We start from the raw sequence: 23,503 nt of genomic DNA on the forward strand, positions 1-23,503 counted from the left end.
AACATTTTCGAGTCAAGGACCCCCCAAACGAATATGTATTTATCTGCTGACCCCCCATCTGAAAATATTTTATGCCAGGGACCCCCATACAAGATTTGTGTTAGCCAATGTATTATGTTTAAAGGGCGAAGTAGGGCTTGCTTCTTTTGGGCTTGTTTTCATGGTTACCGGTCAGGTGAGCACCAAAACCATCTCTGGGCACTAGGGAAATGTGGGCACTAGCCGGGACACGTGGGCACTAGGGACATGTGGCCCACCTGGTCAACTGGGCACTACGGACAACTGGGCATTTATTCGTTTTCATAAACCTGGTTGCAGTGATGGAAAGTAACTAAGTACATTTCTTAAGTACTGTACTTAAGTAAATATTTGAGGTATTTGTACATCTGTATCTCCAATTTCCAATACTTTTACCTCCACTACAGAGACAAATAATGTACTTTTACTCGACTACAATTATTTGAAAACTTTAGTTACTAGTTACTTTCAAGATTTTGATTATTATTACAAAACATTTCAGCCCTATTTACATTTCGGCCATTTAAAAATAGCCAATCTACAAGCTCACAATGCGTCGCGATGCAATGCATTGTGAGCTTGTAGATCTGCTATTTTCAAAAGATGTTCATACATTTGAAAACTTTGAAATGGGACATTCTGCATAATGAGTCATTTTACTTTTGGTAATTCAAGTACATTTTGATGCCTATACTTTTGTACTTTTATACGGTATTTCTACATTGCAGTATTGATACTTGATAAATGTGAGTACTTTTCCCACCACTGCTTGTTTCTCTCACAAAATATGGCAACACTGTCGGGTGACGGTTTTCTTTTTTTTGAGTGGGATTTTCTCTGTGTATGAGACTAGAGAGAGGCGTTGCCTGCTGCCAGAACGCTTTAAACCCCAACACAACCAGCTGGATAAGAATATCTGTCAGACACCGGCAATAGACAAGACACTTCTTTATATCGCGGACAGGACGTGGATATATTTATACGTACAAATATCCATAAAACATTGTTCCACAACAAAATGGCCAACTACATCCACGTCCCCGACGAGGCTCCGGCGGTGCCGAAGATAAACGTGACGATGGACGAGACGGACTACAGACACGGTGCCCTGGCGCTCATCAAGACCCTGAGACCCAACTGGAAACCCTCCGAGGTCAAAATTAAGGTATATCTATCTATTTTACTTTCATATTAATATATATGTTTTTATTTATTTTTTATTATTTAAAATATTTTTTATTTATTTTTTATTTTTTACAAAAAAGAAACGCATACACACATTATTTAATTATGCATTAGATATGTGTGTGTGTGTGTGTGGGTTCATGTGAGGACATGATGTCTCTATTCAACCCCGGGCCTCCCCTATTTTTTTTTGGGGGGGGGGGGGGTTCATTTTCATTTTCAATTTAAAAGATTTTCCAAAACATCCCTATACCTACAAGCTGAGTCGAGCTCTCAACAAGAGCTTTCAGATAGGCTGTTATATGTTCGACATTCGGTCATGCGACGATTGTCGAACATAGCCGATCTACAACAAGCTGACAAGATTGTGAGCTTGTAGATCGGCTATGTTCGATATTCGTCGCATGACTAATAGTACATGGGGATCAAGAGAGAGAGTGAGAGAGAGAGATAGAGAGCTGGTATTCGTTACTAAGCAGTTACATAATGTCTTGAGAGAGCCAAGCAGCGGCTCCTTTTACAATTTGAGCTGCGTCAACTCTGCTGCTTGCTTCGTGACCGACCAGCAGCCAGTGGAATTTCACACAGCGCAGGAGACACACACACACACACACACACACACACACACACACACACACACACACACACACACACACACACACACACACACACACTGCGACCTCCATGAAGCCATATATCAAGTCTCTCTGGTACCAGCAATACCACAATATAAAAAAATACTTACAACTAAAAGGCCCGTGTTCAAAATGTTACTCAAGTAAAAGTACAAAAGCATTGGCATCAAAATGTACTTAAAGTACCAAAAGTAAAAGTGCCAAAATGTTTGAAAATAGCAGATTTACAAGCTCACAACGCATTGGCTTTTTTCAAATAGCCTAGGTATAAAATAGGGCCTAAGTGGTTTATGTATGTTTCATAATATCATAATTTATATCTGCAAAGTAACTAGTAACTTAAGTTTAAAAATGATTGTAGTGGAGTAAAAGTACACTATTTGCCTCTGAGATGTAGTGGAGTAAAAGTACAGAAAATGGGAAATACTCCAGTAAAGTAAAAATTCCTCAAATGTAGTATAGTACTTGAGTAAATATACTTAGTTACTTTACACCACTGGGGTTACACACACACACACACACACACACACACACACACACACACACACACACACACACACACACACACACACACACACACACACACACACACACACACACACACACACACACACACACACACACACACACACAGAGCGACCTCCATCAAGTCATATATCAAGTCTCTGGTACATGTACCACTCTCAGAGTTACACATGGTTAAATTTGACTGTGCAGAGTCTAGACTATAGTGTTCATTCACATTACAACCCAACTTGCTGCGACCTCCTAACCTACAAACGAAGCCTAACATCAGCCCTAAATGGCTGCCAGGTAGCTGCTTTAGTGCTTATCACTCATTTTATTAGGATGTTATTATCCAACCGTATAGATTGGTGTAAAATCATATTTTAATCATTAACCACATGACGCCTAGTGACCCTATTCTGAGGTGAACCTTTAGGCGAAAAAAGCACAAGCTCACAAAACATGAAATACTAGTGTAACCACTAACCAGTATTGAGCCCTGGGGATCCCTGGTCAATTAAGTGTAAAGGGTTAAGTAGTTAATAAGGCAATTAGAGCTGTGATGCTTTAACACTATGGATTTAGCTGTGTATGTGACTTTTCCTGCAGTTCATGCATTGGATGGCGGGGGGGATGAAAGAAGTTGGATCCGAGTGTGAGTGTCATCTGGGGTTGATGTACGCCGTGTCCATGAAATGCATAAATAGCCCAGTAAACCGAGGACGTTTCTCAAGGAAGCGACACACGCACGCACGCACGCACGCACACACACACACACAGTAAACTCAGATAGAGAGACATGAATTTGCATGACGTTTTGCATGAGTCCCATGATCTCCTTCAGGTCATGTGACTTGCTATAGGCGAAACTCAAACTAAACCAACCACGTTGTCGTGTCAGGCAGCAGGCTACAGACGTATGACTCAAAAGACAAGAGTGATGCAGAGTTATTGACATGTCTCGGACGGTGCGGTCATAGGGGTCTGTACGTGGGGGGGGGGGGGGTCGTTGCCCCTCTTCATAAACACGGGGAGGGGGTGTGGAGGGTCACACGCCCTACCCCTTTGCTTGTATTCATCAATAGTCACAATGTGCGAGGTCAGCAAATGCCTGTCGTTGGTTCAATCTTGCAAAATAAAATTCCTGCCATTCCTGTCATCGTTAGTCTTATCCCTAATAGTGCGAACGATTAGGGTCGGAATGTTGGACCGCCCCGCTCCCCCCGAAAATGTTCCCGGTCCCACCATGGGGAACAATTCGGCTTAAATCAACCCAGACAAGCCTTCATTTCCATGGCTACATTCACTCAGCCCCACTTTAGTCCGTTGCCAGAACCCAAATCGTGTCAGAACTTGCACAGAACGATACAATAGAGGCCCTTCGGTTCAGTGATTAAAAGAGGACATCATAGAAGAACGGCCTCCTGTAATAGGCCATAGGCAAACTATTGTAAACATCGGCCCAATTATGCCTTCAACCCGATGGCCCTGTTTGGTCATGTCATTGTACTAGGTGAAAATAGTCAAATATATATATATTTTTAAAAAAAGTAAAAAGGCGGTTGGCGTAACCGTCTGGGCCCCATCTCTCTCTCCCCATTTCTTGTCAGCCTACTGTCCTATCAATAAAGGCATGAAAGCCAAAAAATCAATATTAAAAAAGAAAAAAAATAGCAGACCTACAAGCTCCCAACATGTCACATTGTGAGCTTGTCGATAGGCTATTATTATGTTATTCATCGTAACAATGAAGTGTACATAGGTCTCTCTTGGTGGTTAAATCCTCCCCGTTCTAACCCCCTCTCTTTCTGGTGTAGTTCTTCACAGATGGGATCACCAACAAACTGCTGGGCTGCTACGTCGGAGGAGTCATGAAGGACGTGGTGCTGGTGCGTATCTATGGCAACAAGACGGAGCTGCTGGTGGACCGGGAGAACGAGGTGAAGAGCTTCCGGGTGCTCCAGGCCCACCGCTGTGCCCCGCGCCTCTACTGCACCTTCAACAACGGCCTGTGTTACGAGTTCCTGCAGGGACGGGCCCTGGAGCCCGAGGACATCCGTGGCGAGCCTTTGTTCAGGTTAGAACAGACGAATATGTCGTCCAAGACTAGGGATGGGACGATAATCGTTATTAGCGTTTATCGTGATTTTAAAAAAACCGCTCACAATAATCGTATCGTAGAGATTTTAAATTTATGGTGAAATTGTCCTCCGTCATAAACTGGGATCAATTCACCTTTACCGAGCTGCATATCCGGTACCACTTAAACCCTCTAGAATTGGTAAAACACACGTGTAATGAACGTACTTGATAGTCTTTTTTTTTTCACACTCTAAATCTCTTTGTCAAAAATAGCAGATCTACAAGCTCACAATGCGTCGCGTTGTGAGCTTGTAGATCTGCTATTTTTGGCAAATGTTCCACCCCAGACTATGGATGCTGGGGTTCAAGAAGTGGTTAATAAAAGTGGCATTTTAAGAGTTTTAAACATATTTTGATTATCGAGATAATATCGTAAATCGCAATTATTCACAATAATCGTGACATGAAATCTTCATATCGTCCCATCTCTAGTCCACAAATAGATTGAAATTGTTTAATTTCAAGGTCTCCATAACTATTCAAATGGAACCAAATGGACCCGTAAGGGTCCACTTGGTTCCACATAACCCTTGAGTATTCAAATGGACATGTGTAGTGGTTCTCAAACTTTAATTTCAAGGTCTCCATAACTATTCAAGTATTCAAATGGACTCATAAGGGTCCATTTGGTTCCATTTGAATACCCTTAGAGTTACAGACCTGTAACCTTCAAGACAGCATTTTGAGAACCACTAAAGGTTTTTACGCATCGGGGAGCATGAGGACTAAATAATACGAAAATCACCAGCAAGTATTTTGCATGAAATAAATTCATATAATGCATTTACAATATATGTTTTTTCAGGCGAATTATTTGCATAAAGAAATGCTCCCAGTGTTTAAGGACAAATATTGGAATACCAACTTATTACATAATGATGCCTACACATTGCAAGAAGGAAACAAAAATATGAATTAGTTACTATTATTATTATTATTATTGAATTAATCATTTGTAGATTTAATAGGTATGGTACATAATGCAATGTGGCCAAGCAGTTTTCTCCTTCATCATTTAATGTTTCAACCAGGATTTGTAAGGGAACTGAGCTTCTGATGTTGTCTGAAAACTCTGAGGCCATCCATACTGTACATGCATACTCACACACGGGTGTCACACCCAGACACATGACTACACGCACACACACACACTTACATAAGTATGCACACCGGCTCTAATGCCTGATTTATATTTGGTTGTGACTTGAGCTGGTGTTGCGCACCGATTGCGTGCCAGTGTCTACTACAAGCTCACGACGCGTCAAGCTTGTAGAACGGCTCTATTGCGTGTCATGCACTGAAAATGTTCAACAAAGTATAAATGACCATTCACCATGTCAGCTGCTCCTTCCCATTTCCTTTTGCACTCAATTAAATCTTCTTGTTGCCAATTCCTCCTCCTCCTCTCCGTAGGCTCATAGCAAGGCAGCTGGCAAAGTACCACGCCATTCATGCCCACAATGGCTGGGTTCCCCGGTCTGACCTCTGGCTGAAGATGGGCAAGTACTTCGCCCTCATCCCCAAGCACTTCCAGGACCCGGAGAAGAACACGAGGTAAGAACACACTGAGTAGCAAAACTGGAACAACCAGTAATTGGCAAGTTATCATTTTGGCTTGAAATCTCACAGTCTCAGACAGTTTGTTATTTGCCCCTTTTGAGATGGTCAATGATTTTTATAGCCGGGAATGCATCTGTGTGCAACCACTTTAACCACTATTTTGTACTTTTGGCTATTCAAAAATAGAAGATCTACAAGCTCATACTGTAGAGCTTGTAGATCTGCTATTTTCCTTTTTTCAATCATGAAAATGTGTGCAAATCTTTGAATGTATATATACTTTTGAAGCAAACATTTTTTTTACTCAAATCTTTGCTTCTGGGGGGTCCCTGGAACAACATTTTGGGGGGTCCTTGACATGAAAAACGTTTGACAACCACTGATATTATAGCAACATAATAAAAAATAAAAAAACTGTTAGGATTTAGAAGTCATTTGTTGAATCCCCCAGAAGGAAAGATTTGAGTTAAAGATGTTCACTTTAAAAAAATCTATATATTCAAAGATTTGCACACATTTCTGCACGATTTTTCAAAAATAGTAGATCTACAAGCTCATAGCGCGGCACCGTGCCGCGCTATGAGCTTGTATATCTGCTATTTTTGAATAGCCCAAAGAAATCTTAAAATGGCACAGATGCGTCCCCGATCTGAACGGTTTAACGCAAGCTTCGAAATTTCGTAACTTAGCAACGTCATGGAACAATGAATGGATGTTTTCCCCCATTTTCTTTTTTCGAGCTTCCGCAATAAACTTCATTAAGGAAACACCAGAGCAACAAGAAGCTCTGATTACATTAGTCAACAGGCTTTGGCCTGCGAAACATTGTATGTTAATGTGCCGAGTGACCTTTCACACAATGAGTAACTATAACATTGATGTTCCTTATCGATGACTCACACATCCACGTCCATATGTTACAACACAGCACTGTTTACTGCTAGTCGATGCGCACATGTTTAAAGGATGCAGTGGGGAGTTCCAATCATAAATACAGTAGGTGTGCTCAATGATTTTATTGGCCACCTATCGACAAGGCCTCTGTGTGTATCTTGAGTCAGAATGCTGTCAGCAGCATACTCCCAAGTGTGAGTCAAACTTCGGCTTGCGGAAACGAACAAAGTTCTCTGAGGACAAACTGTTTGATACTCGACGAGTTCTGAACGTTTTACCTCTCCCACTGTATACTTACTATCAGTGGTGTAAAGTAACCAAATGCATTTACTCAAATACTCAATACTGTACTTAAGTACAATTCTGAGGTATTTTTACTTTTTTTTACTTTGCTATTCATACAACATGAGATTAATCTGTCCATAAACACAAACAAACGTCCTTGCTCTCCGTTAAGATTAATTACAACCCTCACCCCCATCCCCATCCCTCAAAACCGATTCATCCCCATCTCATCCTCCGTTTGTTCACTCTTCTTGTTTCCCTTCGCTTACCTCCCCACCTTCACCGTCGCCCCCACTACCTCTCCTCCTCGCTCCCGTCCCTTCCTGCAGGTTGAGCATGGAGGTGCCGAGTCGGCAGCGTCTCACAGAGGAGCTGGTGTGGCTCCAGCAGAGCCTGTCGATGATGGGCTCCCCCGTGGTTCTCTGCCACAATGACCTGCTCTGCAAGAATATCATTTCCAACCAGCTCTCAGGTGAGTATCAGCAAAACTGTAGAGTATAGAAAACTGTGCAAGACATAACTGAACTAGATACATGTATCACTGCATTGTGTTGTAATGTAGACTGCATTGGCCCCTTGACAAAGGTAGGAATGCGTTTCTACCGCACGTCGTCCTCCTTAGTTACCATGCTTACTGCATGCCAAGTTATTGTCATACAATTTGAACAGATGGAACAGATATTTATTGATTTTAAATCAATGCACACTGGCTGTCGCCACAGGCAGCTGCCATTTGTTCCTGAGGTTCGCAAAAAAGCACCAAAAGTTGCTATAAGAGGCTATTTGCTGCAGATCAGTGTATTTGTTCTAAATGAAAAATGAAGACATCATAAAATTGTAACATGTTCTGTTGTTCAATTTAATTGAAAATAATGCCTTCCTGCTAAAATGCGGGATGTCGTCTGTTCTATTGTTCAAAGTTTGTGATCACCAACTTGAGTGTTGAGTCTGTTGACCACTGCCCATCGCAACGCAGCCAAGCCATTACAACAGTTCCACTAAGCAAGGGAATTAATTGCAACATTGGGTTTCCCTGAAAGTACTTGTTTTTCTTGTTGATGTTGTGGAATGCCATTCATAGCACTGACATTCTTTCCAAACTGCAGTTAAAGGCTCCAACAAGTTGAACTTAAGTCACTCCGACAGACACTGCTAGTCTCGTACCTCAGTCTGTGTAGGAGCAAGCGGGAGGGATTTCCTTCAGGTAGCACGGGCAGGTTATATAACCTGGCCGGGGATGTTTTGGGGAGGGTGTTTAGAGAGCTGTCGATCCCCCCTCGTCCAATCGCGATGAGGGGAGGGGCCATTCTCATAGCTGCTTTTGTCCAGCTTTTCTCTCCTAGGAGTGACAGCCGAGGCATTGGCTGACCAGCCCTACCCTGGTTCGGGTGACAAAGGGAGACGCACGGCATACACAGTCGCCTCTGAGGGCCCTCGTGTAGTCTGCTCAAGCTTATCGGGATGAGCTCTTGGCAGCAGTAGGACCATGTACCTCTCATGTATTCCTCTCTGATTCAGCTCTGTCACCACAGTGCCCTTTTGATTTTAGGCTACCGGCAATGATGGTGATGAAACACGTTCTTCAACACTGCATTTAGCCTTGCTGGGTATAGCACCAGCTGAATGCTTAAAATGTAAATGCACACTACTCTTCCGTTTGTCTCCTTCTCTGCAGTGCATTGCTAGAGAATGTTTTGGACTAGCCCATAGTGATCATAGATCACTGCGTAGGATGTATGTCATCCCCACTAGGACCAAAAAAAAAGCAGAAGAGATCAGGAGATCGTATCCTGTCTGCAGAGACATTAATTTGAACAGAGACCTAGTTCTTGAGTTTTCCTCATGTCATTTATCGTCTTCCAACACTCGACACAATACACAAAAGCGGGCCACACCTACACATGACTGAAAGACACCACAATGGAATGGACGCCACAATGTCCGAGCCATACTTATTCCATTCATTCCAGAGTATGTGGATCGGAGCCATATGAACGAACACACAGGGACGGCTTCACCCCAGTTGACCGACCAGCACCCCACCGCCGCCCACACATACACCCTTTAGACACCTTGCTCTTCAACAAAGTATGGCTCAGCTGTTGTTGCTGAGTTTACAAACCACTTGTCTGTTAGCACGAGATGAGAAGCCACAGTTTCCTGTCTCAACAAAACCACATAGGAAGTAGAGGGAGATAAATACTGACATACTGAGAGAAAATTCTGTCAACTGTCGTTTTTATTAGATTTCGTTTTCAGTTAAAGCTAGAACCGCAACTATCAATTATCTTCGTGATTATTCCATCAATTGCTGTTTTGATTAATTTAATAATCAAGTTTTTTGATGAAATGCCTATGAGCTTATGATTTGTCTTAAGTAAGTTGTTTGTTCCTCACTAATGTTTAGTCACGCTGATCACCCTGAACGTGTAGGTGCATCTTTTTTACTTTCTTGCCACGCATTAGCCAATGCAATAAAGGTTTTTTATTTTTTTCACAAGAGTGCCTCGATCGCTTTTCTTTGTGAAAATAAATGTGATTTTATTAAAAAATTATAAAAAATCTATTATTCGGATGAATAATTGATACATTTATGCTGTTTAAAGACATGTACAAACAACACAGGTGTCTTTTAAGTACTCTAGCCAAGAAATAATAAATAATAATCAGACTTAAAACCTAAAACCTGACTTCACAGAAGTTAACAAAACAGGGAGTGTGTTTTCTCTCTCTCTCCCCCGCGCTCTTTCTCTCAGCCTCGCTCACAAGCTGGTTTTGTTTATCTTCCTGATTGAAGCCAGATGATGATTAAAACCGAAAATAAAACCAAAACACATTCTGTTCACCCGTTTGTCCAAGGCCGTGAAGCCTGCAGTTCAGTCACAGGCAGGAAGCCCCTGTCAATTTGCATAAAACCAGGAGAACGTGTCACGCTATTGGGCTCAATGTTGACCAATGAGAATGGGCCACTGGAGGGGGTGTGTTGTGAAAAGGGGAAGTGTGTGTGTGTGGGAGTGCACAAAGGGATAGGAAAGTAAAGAGGTTGGCAGCTGTGCCTGATGTTGCAACACTGTGTGTGAGAGAACAAATGTATGAAGGAAAGATGTGTCGCCAGTGGTGTAAAGTAACTTAAGTACATTTACTCAAGTTTAAGTACACTTTTGAGGATTTTTTACTTTACTGGAGTATTTCCCATTTTCTGTACTTTTACTTCTACCACACTACATCTCAAATAGGCAAATATTGTACTTTTCCTCCACTACAATTATTTGAAAACTTTAGTTACTTTTCAGATATAAATTATGATATTATAAAACATACATTAGCCACTTTAGCCCTATTTTATACATAGGCTATTTGAAAATAGCTGATCTACAAGCTCACAAACATTTTAGTACTTTTACTCAAGTAAATTTTGAATTCCGGACTTTGACTTGTAACTGAGTACTTCTACATTGCAATATTGATACTTTTACTTAAGTAAACTATTTGAGTACTTTTTCCACCACTGGATGTGTGTGTCACAGAGTGCGAGAGAGTGAGCTTGTGTATGTGTGCCACATGTGTTTGCCCAACCTTTTCGTCTGCCTGCACAGGGGGGCAATAGCCACTGACCTGGAGGTGTTGAATTGTGTCCCGCTAGGACCTACAAGCCGGCTGGTAACCCACCTCAAAGTGTCTTTTTTTTTAAATACTACAGCACCATTTGAAAAACAAGAGAAGCAAAACAACCACTCTGTTCCATAATGCTACTGTACAAACTTATGGAAAAAACTACATTTTCATAGAGAACAGAAGTTGAATTGGGGGAGTGTATGGGAGTGTATCTGGTGCTTCAAAAGTTCAAATGTCTAATATGAATGCCTCTGGTAGCTACAATGCCCGATTTATACTCTCACTTAGTGACAACGCAGCGACAAATAGGCTCTATGCACAGCAGCCATATTGTGAAGACATTCACAGTCGTTGCCAATGATACTAATGAAGGCTCTGTTCCATTCTGGTCAAACAGAGTCAGGGTGCTGATGGTGTGCATGTTGGCTCACTGGAAACACTCTGCTACACCAGTGGGTCTAAAATTGGGGTCCAGGGACCCTCATGGTTCCTTGAGGGGGTTCCAAATGTCCCCTTACGGGTGTGCAACTCTTGAGAGTGTACAAATGGAACCAAATGGACCCTTACGGACCATTTGGTTCCATTTGTACACTCAGAGTTATGGGGGTCGTGGAAATGAAAGGGTCTGAGAACTACACTGTGCTACACTAAATGGAACAGAGCCTTCATTAGTATCATTGGTAACACCTGTGAAGGAAGTGATAATATGGCTGCTGTGCATAGAGCCGATTGACAATAGCCATCTACAAGCTCACGAAGCGTTGTACACTTTGTGAGCTTGTAGAGTTTGTTATTTCTGTTGCGTGATGCTGCCGCACAACCCGGGTATAAATCGGGCTTTAAAGTTTGTTCTGCATGAGTAAGGCTTTGTATTTTGAGAACATCTTTTCGCTCCATTACAGCACATCACTTCACTCTGCTTTTCATTGATATAGTCAGATATACAGTCGGTCCCAGTGAGCTCCATGCATCACGACGAATCGGGTTTCATTCATTGATATATTCCCTCCAGACTATACGTTTTAGATCGTCGGCCAGGCCAGGCATTCGTCGTTGCCCCGAGCTTATCCAACCGAGGGCTGGTGGTGTGTCAGACCAAGCCGTCGCCTGTAGGCAGGTAGTGCCTGAAGTTGGATAACAAGATCAACCCACGAATGCTGTGTCATAAAAGTATTATCACATACCCACAGCTTTATTTGTTGACGACAAACACTGAGAAAATAGCATTTGATCTTACCCTTGCACATGACATCCCACTAGGATTAGTAATCCCACTAGGATTTCCGCAACAGTGTGGAGAGGAAGTTGTGCTCAAAACACCTTTTCACCTTTTACGCAGCCGTTCTGTTGAAAGGTGGCTATTTTCCCCTCTGTGTTTTGGTCAGTGGTGGAAAAAGTACTCAAGTGTTTTGCTTACGTAAAAGCAGCAATACCACAATATAAAAATACTCTGTTACAAGTAAAAGGCTTGTGTTCTAAATGTTAAGCACAAAAGTATTGGCAACAAAAATAACAGACGCGTTGTGAGCTTTTAGATCGGCTATTTTCAAATAGCCTAGGTATAAAATAGGGCTAAAGTAGTCTATGTATGTTTTATAATGTGTAATAATTTATATCTCCAAAGTAACTAAAGTTTTCAAATAATTGTAGTGGAGTAAAAGTACAATATTTGCCTCTGAGATGTAGTGGAGTATAAGTATTGAATATTGGAAATACTCCAGTAAAGTAAAAATACCTCAAGTGTACTTAAGTACAATACTTGAGTAAATATACTTTCCACCACTGTTTTTTGGTTCCTTTGCTCACAGATACTCTAGTTCCTCCTCAGCCATGAATTCTACCGTACCATTCGCAGCAACTGTGTTTGGCAGGGGAATTTCCATGTTTGGTCCCGTGAATTCCTACAGCGGCGTGGTTGCTTGCGATTGGTCAGCTAATAACTTTAGCTTGCGCAAGCTTACCACCGTCCGTCCCTTTTTTCCCTCTTCCCCTCTCCCATGTCGGTTAAATCAAATCTGGCTATGTGATAACATTAGATATACATGTTAATATGAGAGTAAAGTGCACATTGTAGCATTCTATCAAGTCAAGTTAGGCAACAGCTGAAATAAAGCTGCAGCTTTATTTTCCCTCGGTAACGCCATATCCATGTGTTTGTGCAGTATATGCAAATGTTAACATTATATGCACAAAGTTTGCTGTTTTGAGCATAGACATGAATAGGTTGACGCCTCGTTCAACACTACCCCTATACTACCCCCATATTATATATTATTTATAGCTTGCTCATAACTCCACTGTAGAAAACATGCCTGAGACACAAACGTATCTGTTTTATAAACATTACTGTTACTATCCATGTAAGATATGCTGATTTGGTATTCGTAGCTACGTTCACCCCGTATAATTCCCTTCTCCGTAGAGCTCAATAGGGAGATTAAGATCATAGACTGGAGGTAAAATATCAAACAATGTTTTTGCGCAAATATTTTTGGAGCTCATTGTGCTATCAAGTATCTCTCAATATCACCGTCTTCCCTCCTCATTCCCTTTTCCCTTAATTTTTTTCCACCTCTTCCACACAATGTTATCCTTAGTCAAATGGCATGACCACACTGACCTCCTTCCTTTTTTAAAGGTCCGAGCGAAACCAAAGCAAACATCATTGTCTCCCTTTTCCCACCCCACGATATATACTTCTTTCTTTTTCATGCTTTGCACAGTCTCCCCTGAATAAGCTTGTTTATTCAGACTTCCCATGGGGTGGTTCCCTGGAAGACGAGTTAGTCACGCAATCTTCTTTATCTCACACCAATTTGGTTTTATGTCTCACAATGGAAAAGACTGCAATGCTTCAATATTCTTTATTTTTATGCATAATATTTGTCACCCTCCAATTTTGGCTGCTCACTGACTAGTATTTTGAAAGACCTTTTCCGCTACCTGCTCTAAAAATACACTTTTATATATATATCTTGGATCAAATGACAAAGACAAATTATATCAGTATTTGTCATGCACCATTTCCTATTTGCAAACATCAGGTTGTGCATAAATATAATAGCAGATCTACAAGCTACGAGTGCCGCGCTACGAGCTTGTAGATCTGCGATTTTTGAAAAATCTAATCTTTGAAGTGTCTGCCTAGTAATACAATGAAGCAAAACATTAAAAGAGAGCATGCAAGTGGTATTCCAATCATTGACCTGTTAACAAAAGCTTCCACTCTAAATGTTGGATATGATGTTGGGCATCTTAACTGCACGGTTGTGTGTGTGTGTGCGTCTGTCACCATCAAGGCCCATCTTTGTGCATGTCGACAAGTCGAAAGTTACATTTATTTTGGTGCCTCTTCATGCAAAAAACTGTCTCGTCTTATTTCTCCTTTCCGTGTCACTACTGCACTCTGCAGTCCCATTTCCCCTCAAAATGCAAACGCTTACTTATGTAGAATAAGGCTAAATAGATAGTCATATAAGGCTAAACTAAACGGGGCTAAACTAAACAGCCATAAGGTTAAAGGTTTAATGACATTCACTTTTACACCACATTCAAAGTCTTTGTCCTGGTCCTTCAAAAGTGTACACAAAGTTTTAAGTGAAAATTCCATTCCAGTGATCCATGGCAGGTGTTTTCTCTCACATTTCTAAAGCCTTTTCAACTGCAATGAAAAAAGAAATCTTTGCCTGCGGGTGTCGCTGGTGAGGGATTTTGCCTGTCAATCATCGCCTCTGCTCCGCCCCCCCCAAAGGAAAGGATAGGGGAGGGGAGGGGCGAGGAGGAGAGTGGGCGGGATTAATCGACTGTGACCTCACTGTCGAAGGGCCAAGCTCAGATTACTTTTCAGCCTATTTATTCAGAAAACCCCAGACCACAGAAAATCCACTGAATGTTCTAAGTTCAGGTTTTTTGGGTGTAATTGAGGTCATAAAACCCCAAATAAAACATTGAAAATAAAAAAAGTGAAAATGAATGTCATGATACCTTTAACTAGACAGCCACATTAGGCTAACTAGACACTACTACACTGCCATTCCATCAGTCAGTCAGATGTCAGTTAGACGTCAGATGACAGATCTAGAGATTGAGTTATCTAAGCGATAACGCCAACATAAATCATTTTTCACTTCCTCTTCCTGTGTCTCCTTCTAAACAAAGCTCCCTCTCTTTCCAGGCAATGTAAAGTTCATTGACTACGAGTATGCGGGCTACAATTACCAAGCCTATGACATTGGGAACCATTTCAACGAGTTTGCTGGTAAGTTGGTGATAACGTGTGGCCAGTAACATATATTACACTATATGATATTAACCCATTAAGACCGGGAACACATCTGCGTAACAACCATTATTTTATACTTTGGCTATTCAAAAATAGCAGATCTACAAGCTCATAGCGCAGCACCGAGTGCCGCGCTCTGATCTTGTAGATCTAGTATTTTTGAAAAATCTTGAAAATGTGTGCAAATCTTTTGAATATGCATGTATATTTGTTTTAAAGCGAACATTTTTAACTAAAATCTTTGCTGCTGGGGGTCCCTGGAGCAACATATTTTGAGATGGGGGTCCACGTCCAAATGCATATCATTTTGGGGGCCCTTGACATGAAAAAGTCTGAGTACCACTGATATTATAGCAACATTTAGAAGACATTTGTAGAATCCCCCAGAAGCAAATATTTGAGTTAAAAATGTTCAGTTTAAAAAAATATATATATTCAAAGATTTGCAAACATTTTCATGATTTAAAAAATAATTATGGCAGATCTACAAGCTCATAGCGTGGCACTGAGTGCTGCCCTATGAGCTTGTATATCTGCAATTTTTTAATAGCCAAAGTATAAGATGATGGTTAAAGTGGCTTTCCTGGTCTTAATGGGTTGATCCTTAGACTTCATCCCAGAACACATTTCCCTGCTCATTTACTAGCCGCATGCGCAGCAGCAGCAGTTAAGCGGAATGGGGTACCTGCAAGCCTTAAGTCTGTTAGCTCTAATGTTGTCTTTAAGTCCTTCATAAAGAGCTGACTGAATAGCAGCTGGACCGAATTATAACCAATGTTTAGTTAGAGTTGCAGAAGGTTCCATTTCTCCAGTTTTGTCTGTTTTAGTTAATATTTACACAAACACGCACGTGCACAGGCACACGCACACACACACACCATCCAATAATTTACGCACTCATTTACACAATGGGACCACAAGAAGCACTCAAGATTTTTAGTTTATCATTTTGATTAAAGTGTGTTTGCGCATTTGGTCTGTGTCAATAAAGAAGTCAATCAACCACTCAATCAATCAATCAATCAGTTGACAATCGGAACCATCAACTGTAAGCAATGGGGATTCTTTTTCAACTGGGGTGACGCTATTTTGATGACGTCAACTACACGCATGCACACGCCCGGATGTGCACACACACTCTGACCAGCAGTTTACATAAGTAATTTAAGTTAGAAATGTAAATCTTTTTTGTTTAGTTTTTGTATGTTTTCCAAGGAATGCCTTGCTTAGAAAGAAAGGTAGGATAATAGAATGCATAGGCTAATAGAGGTGATGGTGGAACATTTAAAACAAAGATGGTTTTATATGCAATTCTAGTTAGTTTTGCATTGTTATTTTGAGTGTGTGTCAGTGATTTAGCTGATCAGATTAGGCTATCCCGACTATGGCTTCTGAAACGCGTTTGATCTTTCACAAACAAAAAAAAAGATTATTAAACTCACTTTTTAGCTGTATTTTGTTGTTGTAGCTACTGCTGGCTATTGTTTCCATAAGTAGCTACCCTACCAACAACTAATCTGCGTGCTAGGCTACGACAGCGCTACAGGAACGCATGCCTGCGGGCACGCAAGTGCATGTGCGATTGTGCGAGTGTGCGTGATCCTGCAAAAATAAACTACTGGTGGACAATTCACCCCTGACTGTAAGCAACTTAACACTGCTGGCTTCAGTCAGTGGTTTTATGGTGCCTCCTAACCCTTTACTGTGTGTGTGTGTGTGTGTGTGTGTGTGTGTGTGCACCTTTTCCAGGCTTGAATGAGGTTGACTACAGCCACTACCCAGAGCGGGCCTTCCAGCTGGAGTGGCTCCGGTCCTACCTGGAGGCCTACAAGGAGCACAAGGGCCAGGGCAGCGAGGTCACCGACAGAGAGGTCGAGGTCCTCTACGTTCAAGTCAACCATTTTGCCCTGGTGAGCATCAGTAATGCTACAATGAGCTATGTTACATAATGGGCCTCATTCACCAAACGTGAGTGGATCAGATCGAACACTGCAGGTGGGAAGCTATTAGCTACTGTACGCACCCGACAAAGTACTAAATGAAATATATAGTATGCCTGTTTATTCCCAGACCTGAAATCGGTAGCCTAGCCTATTAATGCTAACCAAGTCATGTTTTGTGTAATCTTATTCATCTACATAACTATACTACTAACTGGGCATCTGACTGTGCCGTCTCGCCAATTATTGCACCAAATACCATGACAGTTCCACTCCACCTGTGGTTCATTGGAAACGTGATGTCTTATACATAGTGGCGCTGACCCAGAAGAACAAGTATTAGGCTGGAATAGGTATACTGGCAGCAGCATAGGCTTTCTCTTTAGTACATGCTTTATTGATGTCATCACAATTGTCAGCATTTCTTCCCATTTAGTATTTGTATATCGGTTGTGGTATATTGGTTTACCACTCCAGGTTCATTGATAAAGTCTAAGATAGTGCTGCACTAAAGATTATCTTCTAAGCGATTATTCTGGATCATTTCCAGATGTCTTGTGCACACTGCCAGTAGGCCACACAAGCACCTCTTTTAAATATTTTTACACATATATTTTAATACTTTTTAGTAACTTTAAATGAGGAAGTCAATGGGGCTCAGGCAAAATTCTTGATATATTCTTTTGATGAAAAAACTGCTGAAAACATTCTCAAGGCTTGTAATTCTTGTCAAACCTCTTTTTTTCTCTCCCCTTTTGGGGAGCGTTAACATTCAAATTCTAATGTAAATCTTTGATATTACCGGTAAGTATACCACTTTGAGCAGATTATATGTAAGGGCTGGGCAGTATATCAATATTATACTGATCTAAAACCGAAGGTTGAAGAGATTCATATAATAATAATAAAAAGCTGGTCGACGGGTCCACACAGGTCCATCCAAGACCCGTGGCAATTGGAACTGACGACCCGTGCCCGAGGGACAAGTCCATATTTTGGCCCCGGCTCGTTTTTTTTTCAAATTCCAATGTAAATCTTTGATATTAAGTATACCACTTTGAGCAGATTATATTTAAGGGCTGGTCAGTATATCAATATTATACTGATCTACAAGCTCATATGTCATCGCGTTGCAATGCATTTTTTGCAGCTATTTGACGTATAGCGATTTCAGCGGTCATATTTCAGGGCTTGTGTATTTTGATGTCTGCAGAATGTGAATCTGTGACGTCACTGTTCCAGAGAACCAGTAGAACATTTTCCCTTGCCACTCTGACGCACATCCTCAGGGCACTGTGCTTTGTGTGTACGAACATCATGGTTCCCCATACAGGCTGAATTTTGCCTGAATAAACATTCCCTCGACATGCGTCTGCGTTGGTGACACTTTACTAAACAGAAACTGTTCCGAAAATTAAAGTACTTATTGAATCTAGAGAGATTTGTGGAAAAATACATCAGGTTAGTTAACCTGGTTCTGTAAACCACTGTATGTCATATGCTTCGTCACAAATCTGAAATGGGAAATTGAATCAAATAGAAAATCTAATTCAGAAGTTGAATTGGGTAATAAAGACTAACTCTTGAGGCCATTTATTCCCAGGTACTCTATCTAGTTAGTCAATGTAGTTTACCTATTCAAATGAATCTCCTGTCCACTGGATAGTTCTTGGTTCCAATTAAAACGGCAGCCAAATAAAGAACAAAATGTCCTTTCAGGAAGCTGAATCCTTTCAAAGTATTGGCCTAGAATATTGCCAGGTGACAGGCATGGGCTCTGTGCTGTCTTTCTATGCATGTCTGAATAGTCCAAAAAAAGGACAACATATTTAGAAACTTCTGAGGTGTTGAAAATATATGAAATCGAGTAAAACCAAGTAGAACAATATGGGAGAAAATCATTTTTTTCCCCCCAATTTTTTTTTGGCACAAATGCGCTACTATGTTGCATAAAACACCATCCAAGTTTCCTTTTTATGTAGACATTGTCTTTTTTAATAAGACAATATTTCATCCTGTGGGTTAATGATTAATCAGTTCGAGAGGGGGACTCGCATAGCGAGTGTGGTTCGTTCAATTGCGTTTCAAATCGTATCCTTTGATCTGCTGGTGATATAACTTAACTCAACTGACACAAGGTATTTATAAACGTACTTGTGTGGATACATTTGAATGAGATCTTGATCAGGGACGTGCGCTGTGCACTTCTGTTGCAGTGTTGACAAACACATTTCTTTGTGTTTGTCTGTCAAACATTTGGTGCACGGCCCCGACCTGAGCGGCAGAAGGTCCTCGCTCCGAGTTCGCTCCTATCTTTTTATAAACCCGCTCCCCACTACGTTAAAAATCGCTCCGCTCCAGCTCCACTCACATGCTCTGGTGCTGTGCTGCTGCACTGTCACTGTCAAATATTTTGTCCCAGTCCAGCCTTGCTGAAAGACAGTCAGCCCCTGACAACACTGTCCACGTTACAAATTGTTTCAAAACCTGTATATCCACTAATGATGTACACATGCATGTTAAAATCATGGATGTGTTTTGGGGCGAGTGTTTTAGTATTCGTTAACAGCAGTGCAGTGTGCTTGAGATTGGCTGCGTTTCAATCGGCTGTTAACATTAAACTATGCGACAATATGGATTTGGGAGCGTAATTACAACGCATAGGTCTCATTTTAAAACCGAAGGTTGAAGAGATTCATATAATAATAATAATAATAAAAAGCTGGTCCTCACGGGTCCACACGGGTCCATCCATTTCAAATGGATCCGACCGAGACCCGTGGCATTTGGAACTGACGACCCGTGCCCGAGGGACAAGTCAATATTTTGGCCCCGGCTCAGTTCTCGATTCGGGGCTCGGGCCTTCGGTTCTGGGCGGACCCGTGCTACCCTCTAGCATCAGCCCTAACAAATCAGTCAGCATATACAGTATGGCCATAAACAGGACAGCTGGAGATCTCCATATATATCCATATCAGTTGGTTCACTGGTGCAACATAGCTGTGAGGGCCGCAAAGCGGCCAGATCTCTAGATGCGAGGGCCGCCCGAACCTCTAACATAATCAGTGACTACTGCCTGGTGTTAGTTGGCTGCCTGAGTGTTTCTCTTTTCTCTTTCTCTTTTTTTTCTCTCTTTTATTTCTTCCCCCTCTTCTATTTTTGTTTTTGTTTCACAGATGTTTGTACAGTATTTAATTTGGTTGCCAGCTATTGATTAGCTGCTGTATCTGGCTCACTCACTGTTGTGCCAAACCAACCTCATTAAAAATGTTTTCCTGGTTGACAACTCTCTTTTATTAAAACATTTGGAACAAGCATTTAGCATTTAACTATCCAATCGTCCCTATTGGACTAGTTGTGGATACAGTTAATGTTTTCCCTGCTGGAGTCTGTTTTTGTTTCACAGCTAGTCTTAAATAATGATTGGGTTCCTTGTTTCCAATGAGTACCTAAGGAATTAACAATTTCCTCTGTCCACAGGAGCACCAAATTTAGCCTTTCTACGATCTCGGTTGTTTTTGTTTACACAAGGTTTCTACGCACGATTACTTCCAGCCTAGTGGCCTACTTATGCACATTTCACGTTCTCACTGATCCATAGAACCTTAGAGGTGTCTCGTGAAGGTGACCCACTTGCTTGTGACGCGTAGACTAGGTCCCCGCTTACAGGCCTATAATTGTTCCAGAGGACAATGGGCTACGGAGTCCCAGAGGGCTCGTTGTTGTCATGTGTTGAATGTGTTGGCTCAACAAACACACAGCCTTGCTGGAGGTGCCAGGTAACCTGTGTTACCTGTTCCGCATGTGGGAGACATGGGTTTTGCATCCGCCTGGGAGGCACAGCCCGTGTGATAGGGACGGCTATTAAGTCATTCAAACCGGGAACGCATCTCTTGTTATTTTTAGATTTCTTTGTGCTATTCAAAAATAGCAGATATACAAGCTCATAGCGCGGCACGAGTGCCACGCTATGAGCTTGTAGATCTGCAATTTTTGGGGGAAAATCTTGGAAAATGTGTGCAAATCTTTGAATATATATATATATATATATATATATATATATATATATATATATATATATATATATTTATTATTATTATTTTTACATTTGTAACTCAAATCTACAAATGTCTTCTAAATCCTAAGTTTAAAAAAACACCTATGTTGCTATAATATCAGTGGTTCTCAAAAATGATATGTATTTGGCCGTGGACCCCCATTTCAAAATATTTTGTTCCAGGGACCCCCAGAAGTTGTAACGTGAGTTAAAAATGTTTGCTTTAAAAAAATATATATATATTCAAAGATTTGCACACATTTTCATGATTTTTGCAAAAGAAATTGCAGATCTACAAGTTCATAGCACGGCACTCGGTGCCGCGCTATGAACTTGTAGGTCTGCTATTTTTGAATAGCCCAAAGAAATCTTAAAATGACACAGATGCGTTCCCGGTCTTAAAGGGTTAATGTCGAGAAGGCAAACCATGCGAGCGTCTCCCGTGAGCCTCGCTCACCCTTGTTTACAATTGCGAATAAAGTAAGGGCTGGGGTGGAGGACAGGGCGGAGGGATGGCACCATGCATTTTCTGCTGCGGTTTCTGTTCTAAGGGCGTATTGCCGGCCTTGTCCCCGCTCGAGTGCTCTGTGTTGGGTAATTAGAAACAACATTAAGGTTGAGCGAGTACTTGTAATGTGCTAATGTCCCTGTCTCTCTCTCTCTCTCTCTCTCTCCCCCTTTGTCTACATGTCTGTCTCTCTCTCTCCATCTTTCTTTTAGGCATCTCACTTCTTCTGGGGTCTCTGGGCTCTGATTCAGGCCAAGAACTCTACCATCGACTTCGACTTTTTGGGGTAGGTTGGCCCTCTTGAACCACAAAGTAAACCACAAGTTGTAGAATCTTATTCATACATTGTTATTAGTTTAACCCATTAACAGGGACCGGGAACACATCCGTGTCACTTTAGATTTCTTTGGCTATTCAAAAATAGCAGACTTACAAGCTCACAACGTGTCACCATTGTGACATGTTGTGAGCTTGCAGATGTGCTATTTTAGAAGAAAAAAAATAATATTAAAATGTTTTAATAATTATTTTTAACAGTCACCAATCTTTTATGGGGGCCCCTGGCACAAAATCCTTTCAGATGGGGGTCCAGCCAAATACATTTCAATTAGGGGGTCCTTGACATGATGAACCACTGATCTATGATATTATTATCATGCCTCAGAACTAGTGTTGATTTTGACAGCAAAGTTTGATTTAGTTTTAGTCATAGTCTTTTGAATCAAATTCTATTTAGTTTGTCATATTTTAGTCACCTGAAATGTTTTAGTTTTTGTCTAGTTTTAGTCGACTAAATATAAGATTATAGTCGACTAAATCTACAGTTGATTTAGTGGACTAAAATGTATTTTGGCGGTGCCTTGATGGCGTCGTAATGGCTGATTTTACACTTGGTTGCGCTCTGAAAATAGCAGATCTACAAGCTCACAACACGTCGCAGCGCGATGCGTTGTGAGCTTGTAGATCTGCTATCAAACATAAAATGACTTGTCTTTTAGTTCTACTGGATCTCTTCTCCACTAGTCTCAAACATTTTAGTCTAATTTTTATTTGTTGACAAAATTGTCAATATATTTAGTCTTAGTTTTAGTCATCATAGCTTAGTTTTTATTTAGTTTTCGTCAGTGAAAAAAGGTAGTCAACGAACATTTTTCGTCATAGTTTTCGTTGACGAAATCAACACTACTCAGAACAAAGATTTTGCCGTGTGTGTGAAACTCGTTGCATGCAACAACAACAGTGACACATTTGTACACATTTGGAATATCCGTAGTTGATGTAACCCTAATCTGCATTCCTTATCTCTGCTCACTCCATTGCTGACACTGTTGTCTCTCCTCTCAGATACGCAGTCCTCCGTTTCAATCAGTACTTCAAGATGAAACCTGAGGCAGCCGCGCTCCACTTTCCACAATAAAATCTCCCACCTGCGTGCTGCCACACCCCCACCCCCAGCATCTTCCCACTCCACCGCCTCCCCACCCCGCCTGTGCTGCTCGTCAGGCAGTGACCGCAGGGCGCCCTCTAGGGGAATGCCTAGGGAAGAGCAAGAGTGAGAGTCAGCCCAGCTCGGTGCATCTCCATCAACCTCTCATCTCTAAGAACTGATTGACCCGGATTGTACACACAGCGTCTTGTGTGCTCAAACCTCAATCAGATGGCGGGTGTGTGACCTCCAAACGCACTTTTGGGAAGCTCACTACTACTACTACTACTTGGTCTTCTTCTAAGAAAAACAGACCTATCTCTGAAAAAATACTGTCAATATTGATCAAAACATTAATTTAATATTAATGGGTTGTGTTTGCGAGAGTGTTTTGAGGTGATGTATCACTCCTTATTAACTGATATGACAGCCACCTGACTCGTGGGCAA

At 41.3% G+C, this 23,503-nt stretch overlaps 1 protein-coding gene across 1 annotated transcript; it reads left to right on the forward strand.

Moving 5' to 3' along the window:
* The first annotated feature begins 896 nt into the window (after positions 1–896).
* Positions 897–23,372, forward strand: etnk1 (ethanolamine kinase 1). The gene is made up of 8 exons (XM_080421697.1): positions 897–1,183; positions 4,163–4,422; positions 5,901–6,041; positions 7,556–7,698; positions 15,016–15,099; positions 16,873–17,033; positions 21,841–21,914; positions 22,973–23,372. The coding sequence occupies exons 1-8, from the start codon at positions 1,037–1,039 to the stop codon at positions 23,043–23,045; spliced, it is 1,083 nt and encodes a 360-aa protein (XP_080277823.1). The 5' UTR covers positions 897–1,036; the 3' UTR covers positions 23,046–23,372.
* Positions 23,373–23,503: the final 131 nt, after the last annotated feature.

Source organism: Gymnoscopelus braueri, assembly GCF_963280865.1.
Source record: "Gymnoscopelus braueri genome assembly, chromosome: 23".
In the NCBI taxonomy this organism is placed as follows: Eukaryota; Metazoa; Chordata; class Actinopteri; order Myctophiformes; family Myctophidae; genus Gymnoscopelus; species Gymnoscopelus braueri.

Bases quoted from the DNA above. Each gene is read 5' to 3' on its own strand.
- etnk1 (XM_080421697.1), top strand. From the start codon at position 1,037: ATGGCCAACTACATCCACGTCCCCGACGAGGCTCCGGCGGTGCCGAAG. The intron at 1,184-4,162 runs GTATATCTATCT...TTTCTGGTGTAG, and splicing joins CCTCCGAGGTCAAAATTAAG to TTCTTCACAGATGGGATCAC. The intron at 4,423-5,900 runs GTTAGAACAGAC...TCCTCTCCGTAG, and splicing joins CGTGGCGAGCCTTTGTTCAG to GCTCATAGCAAGGCAGCTGG.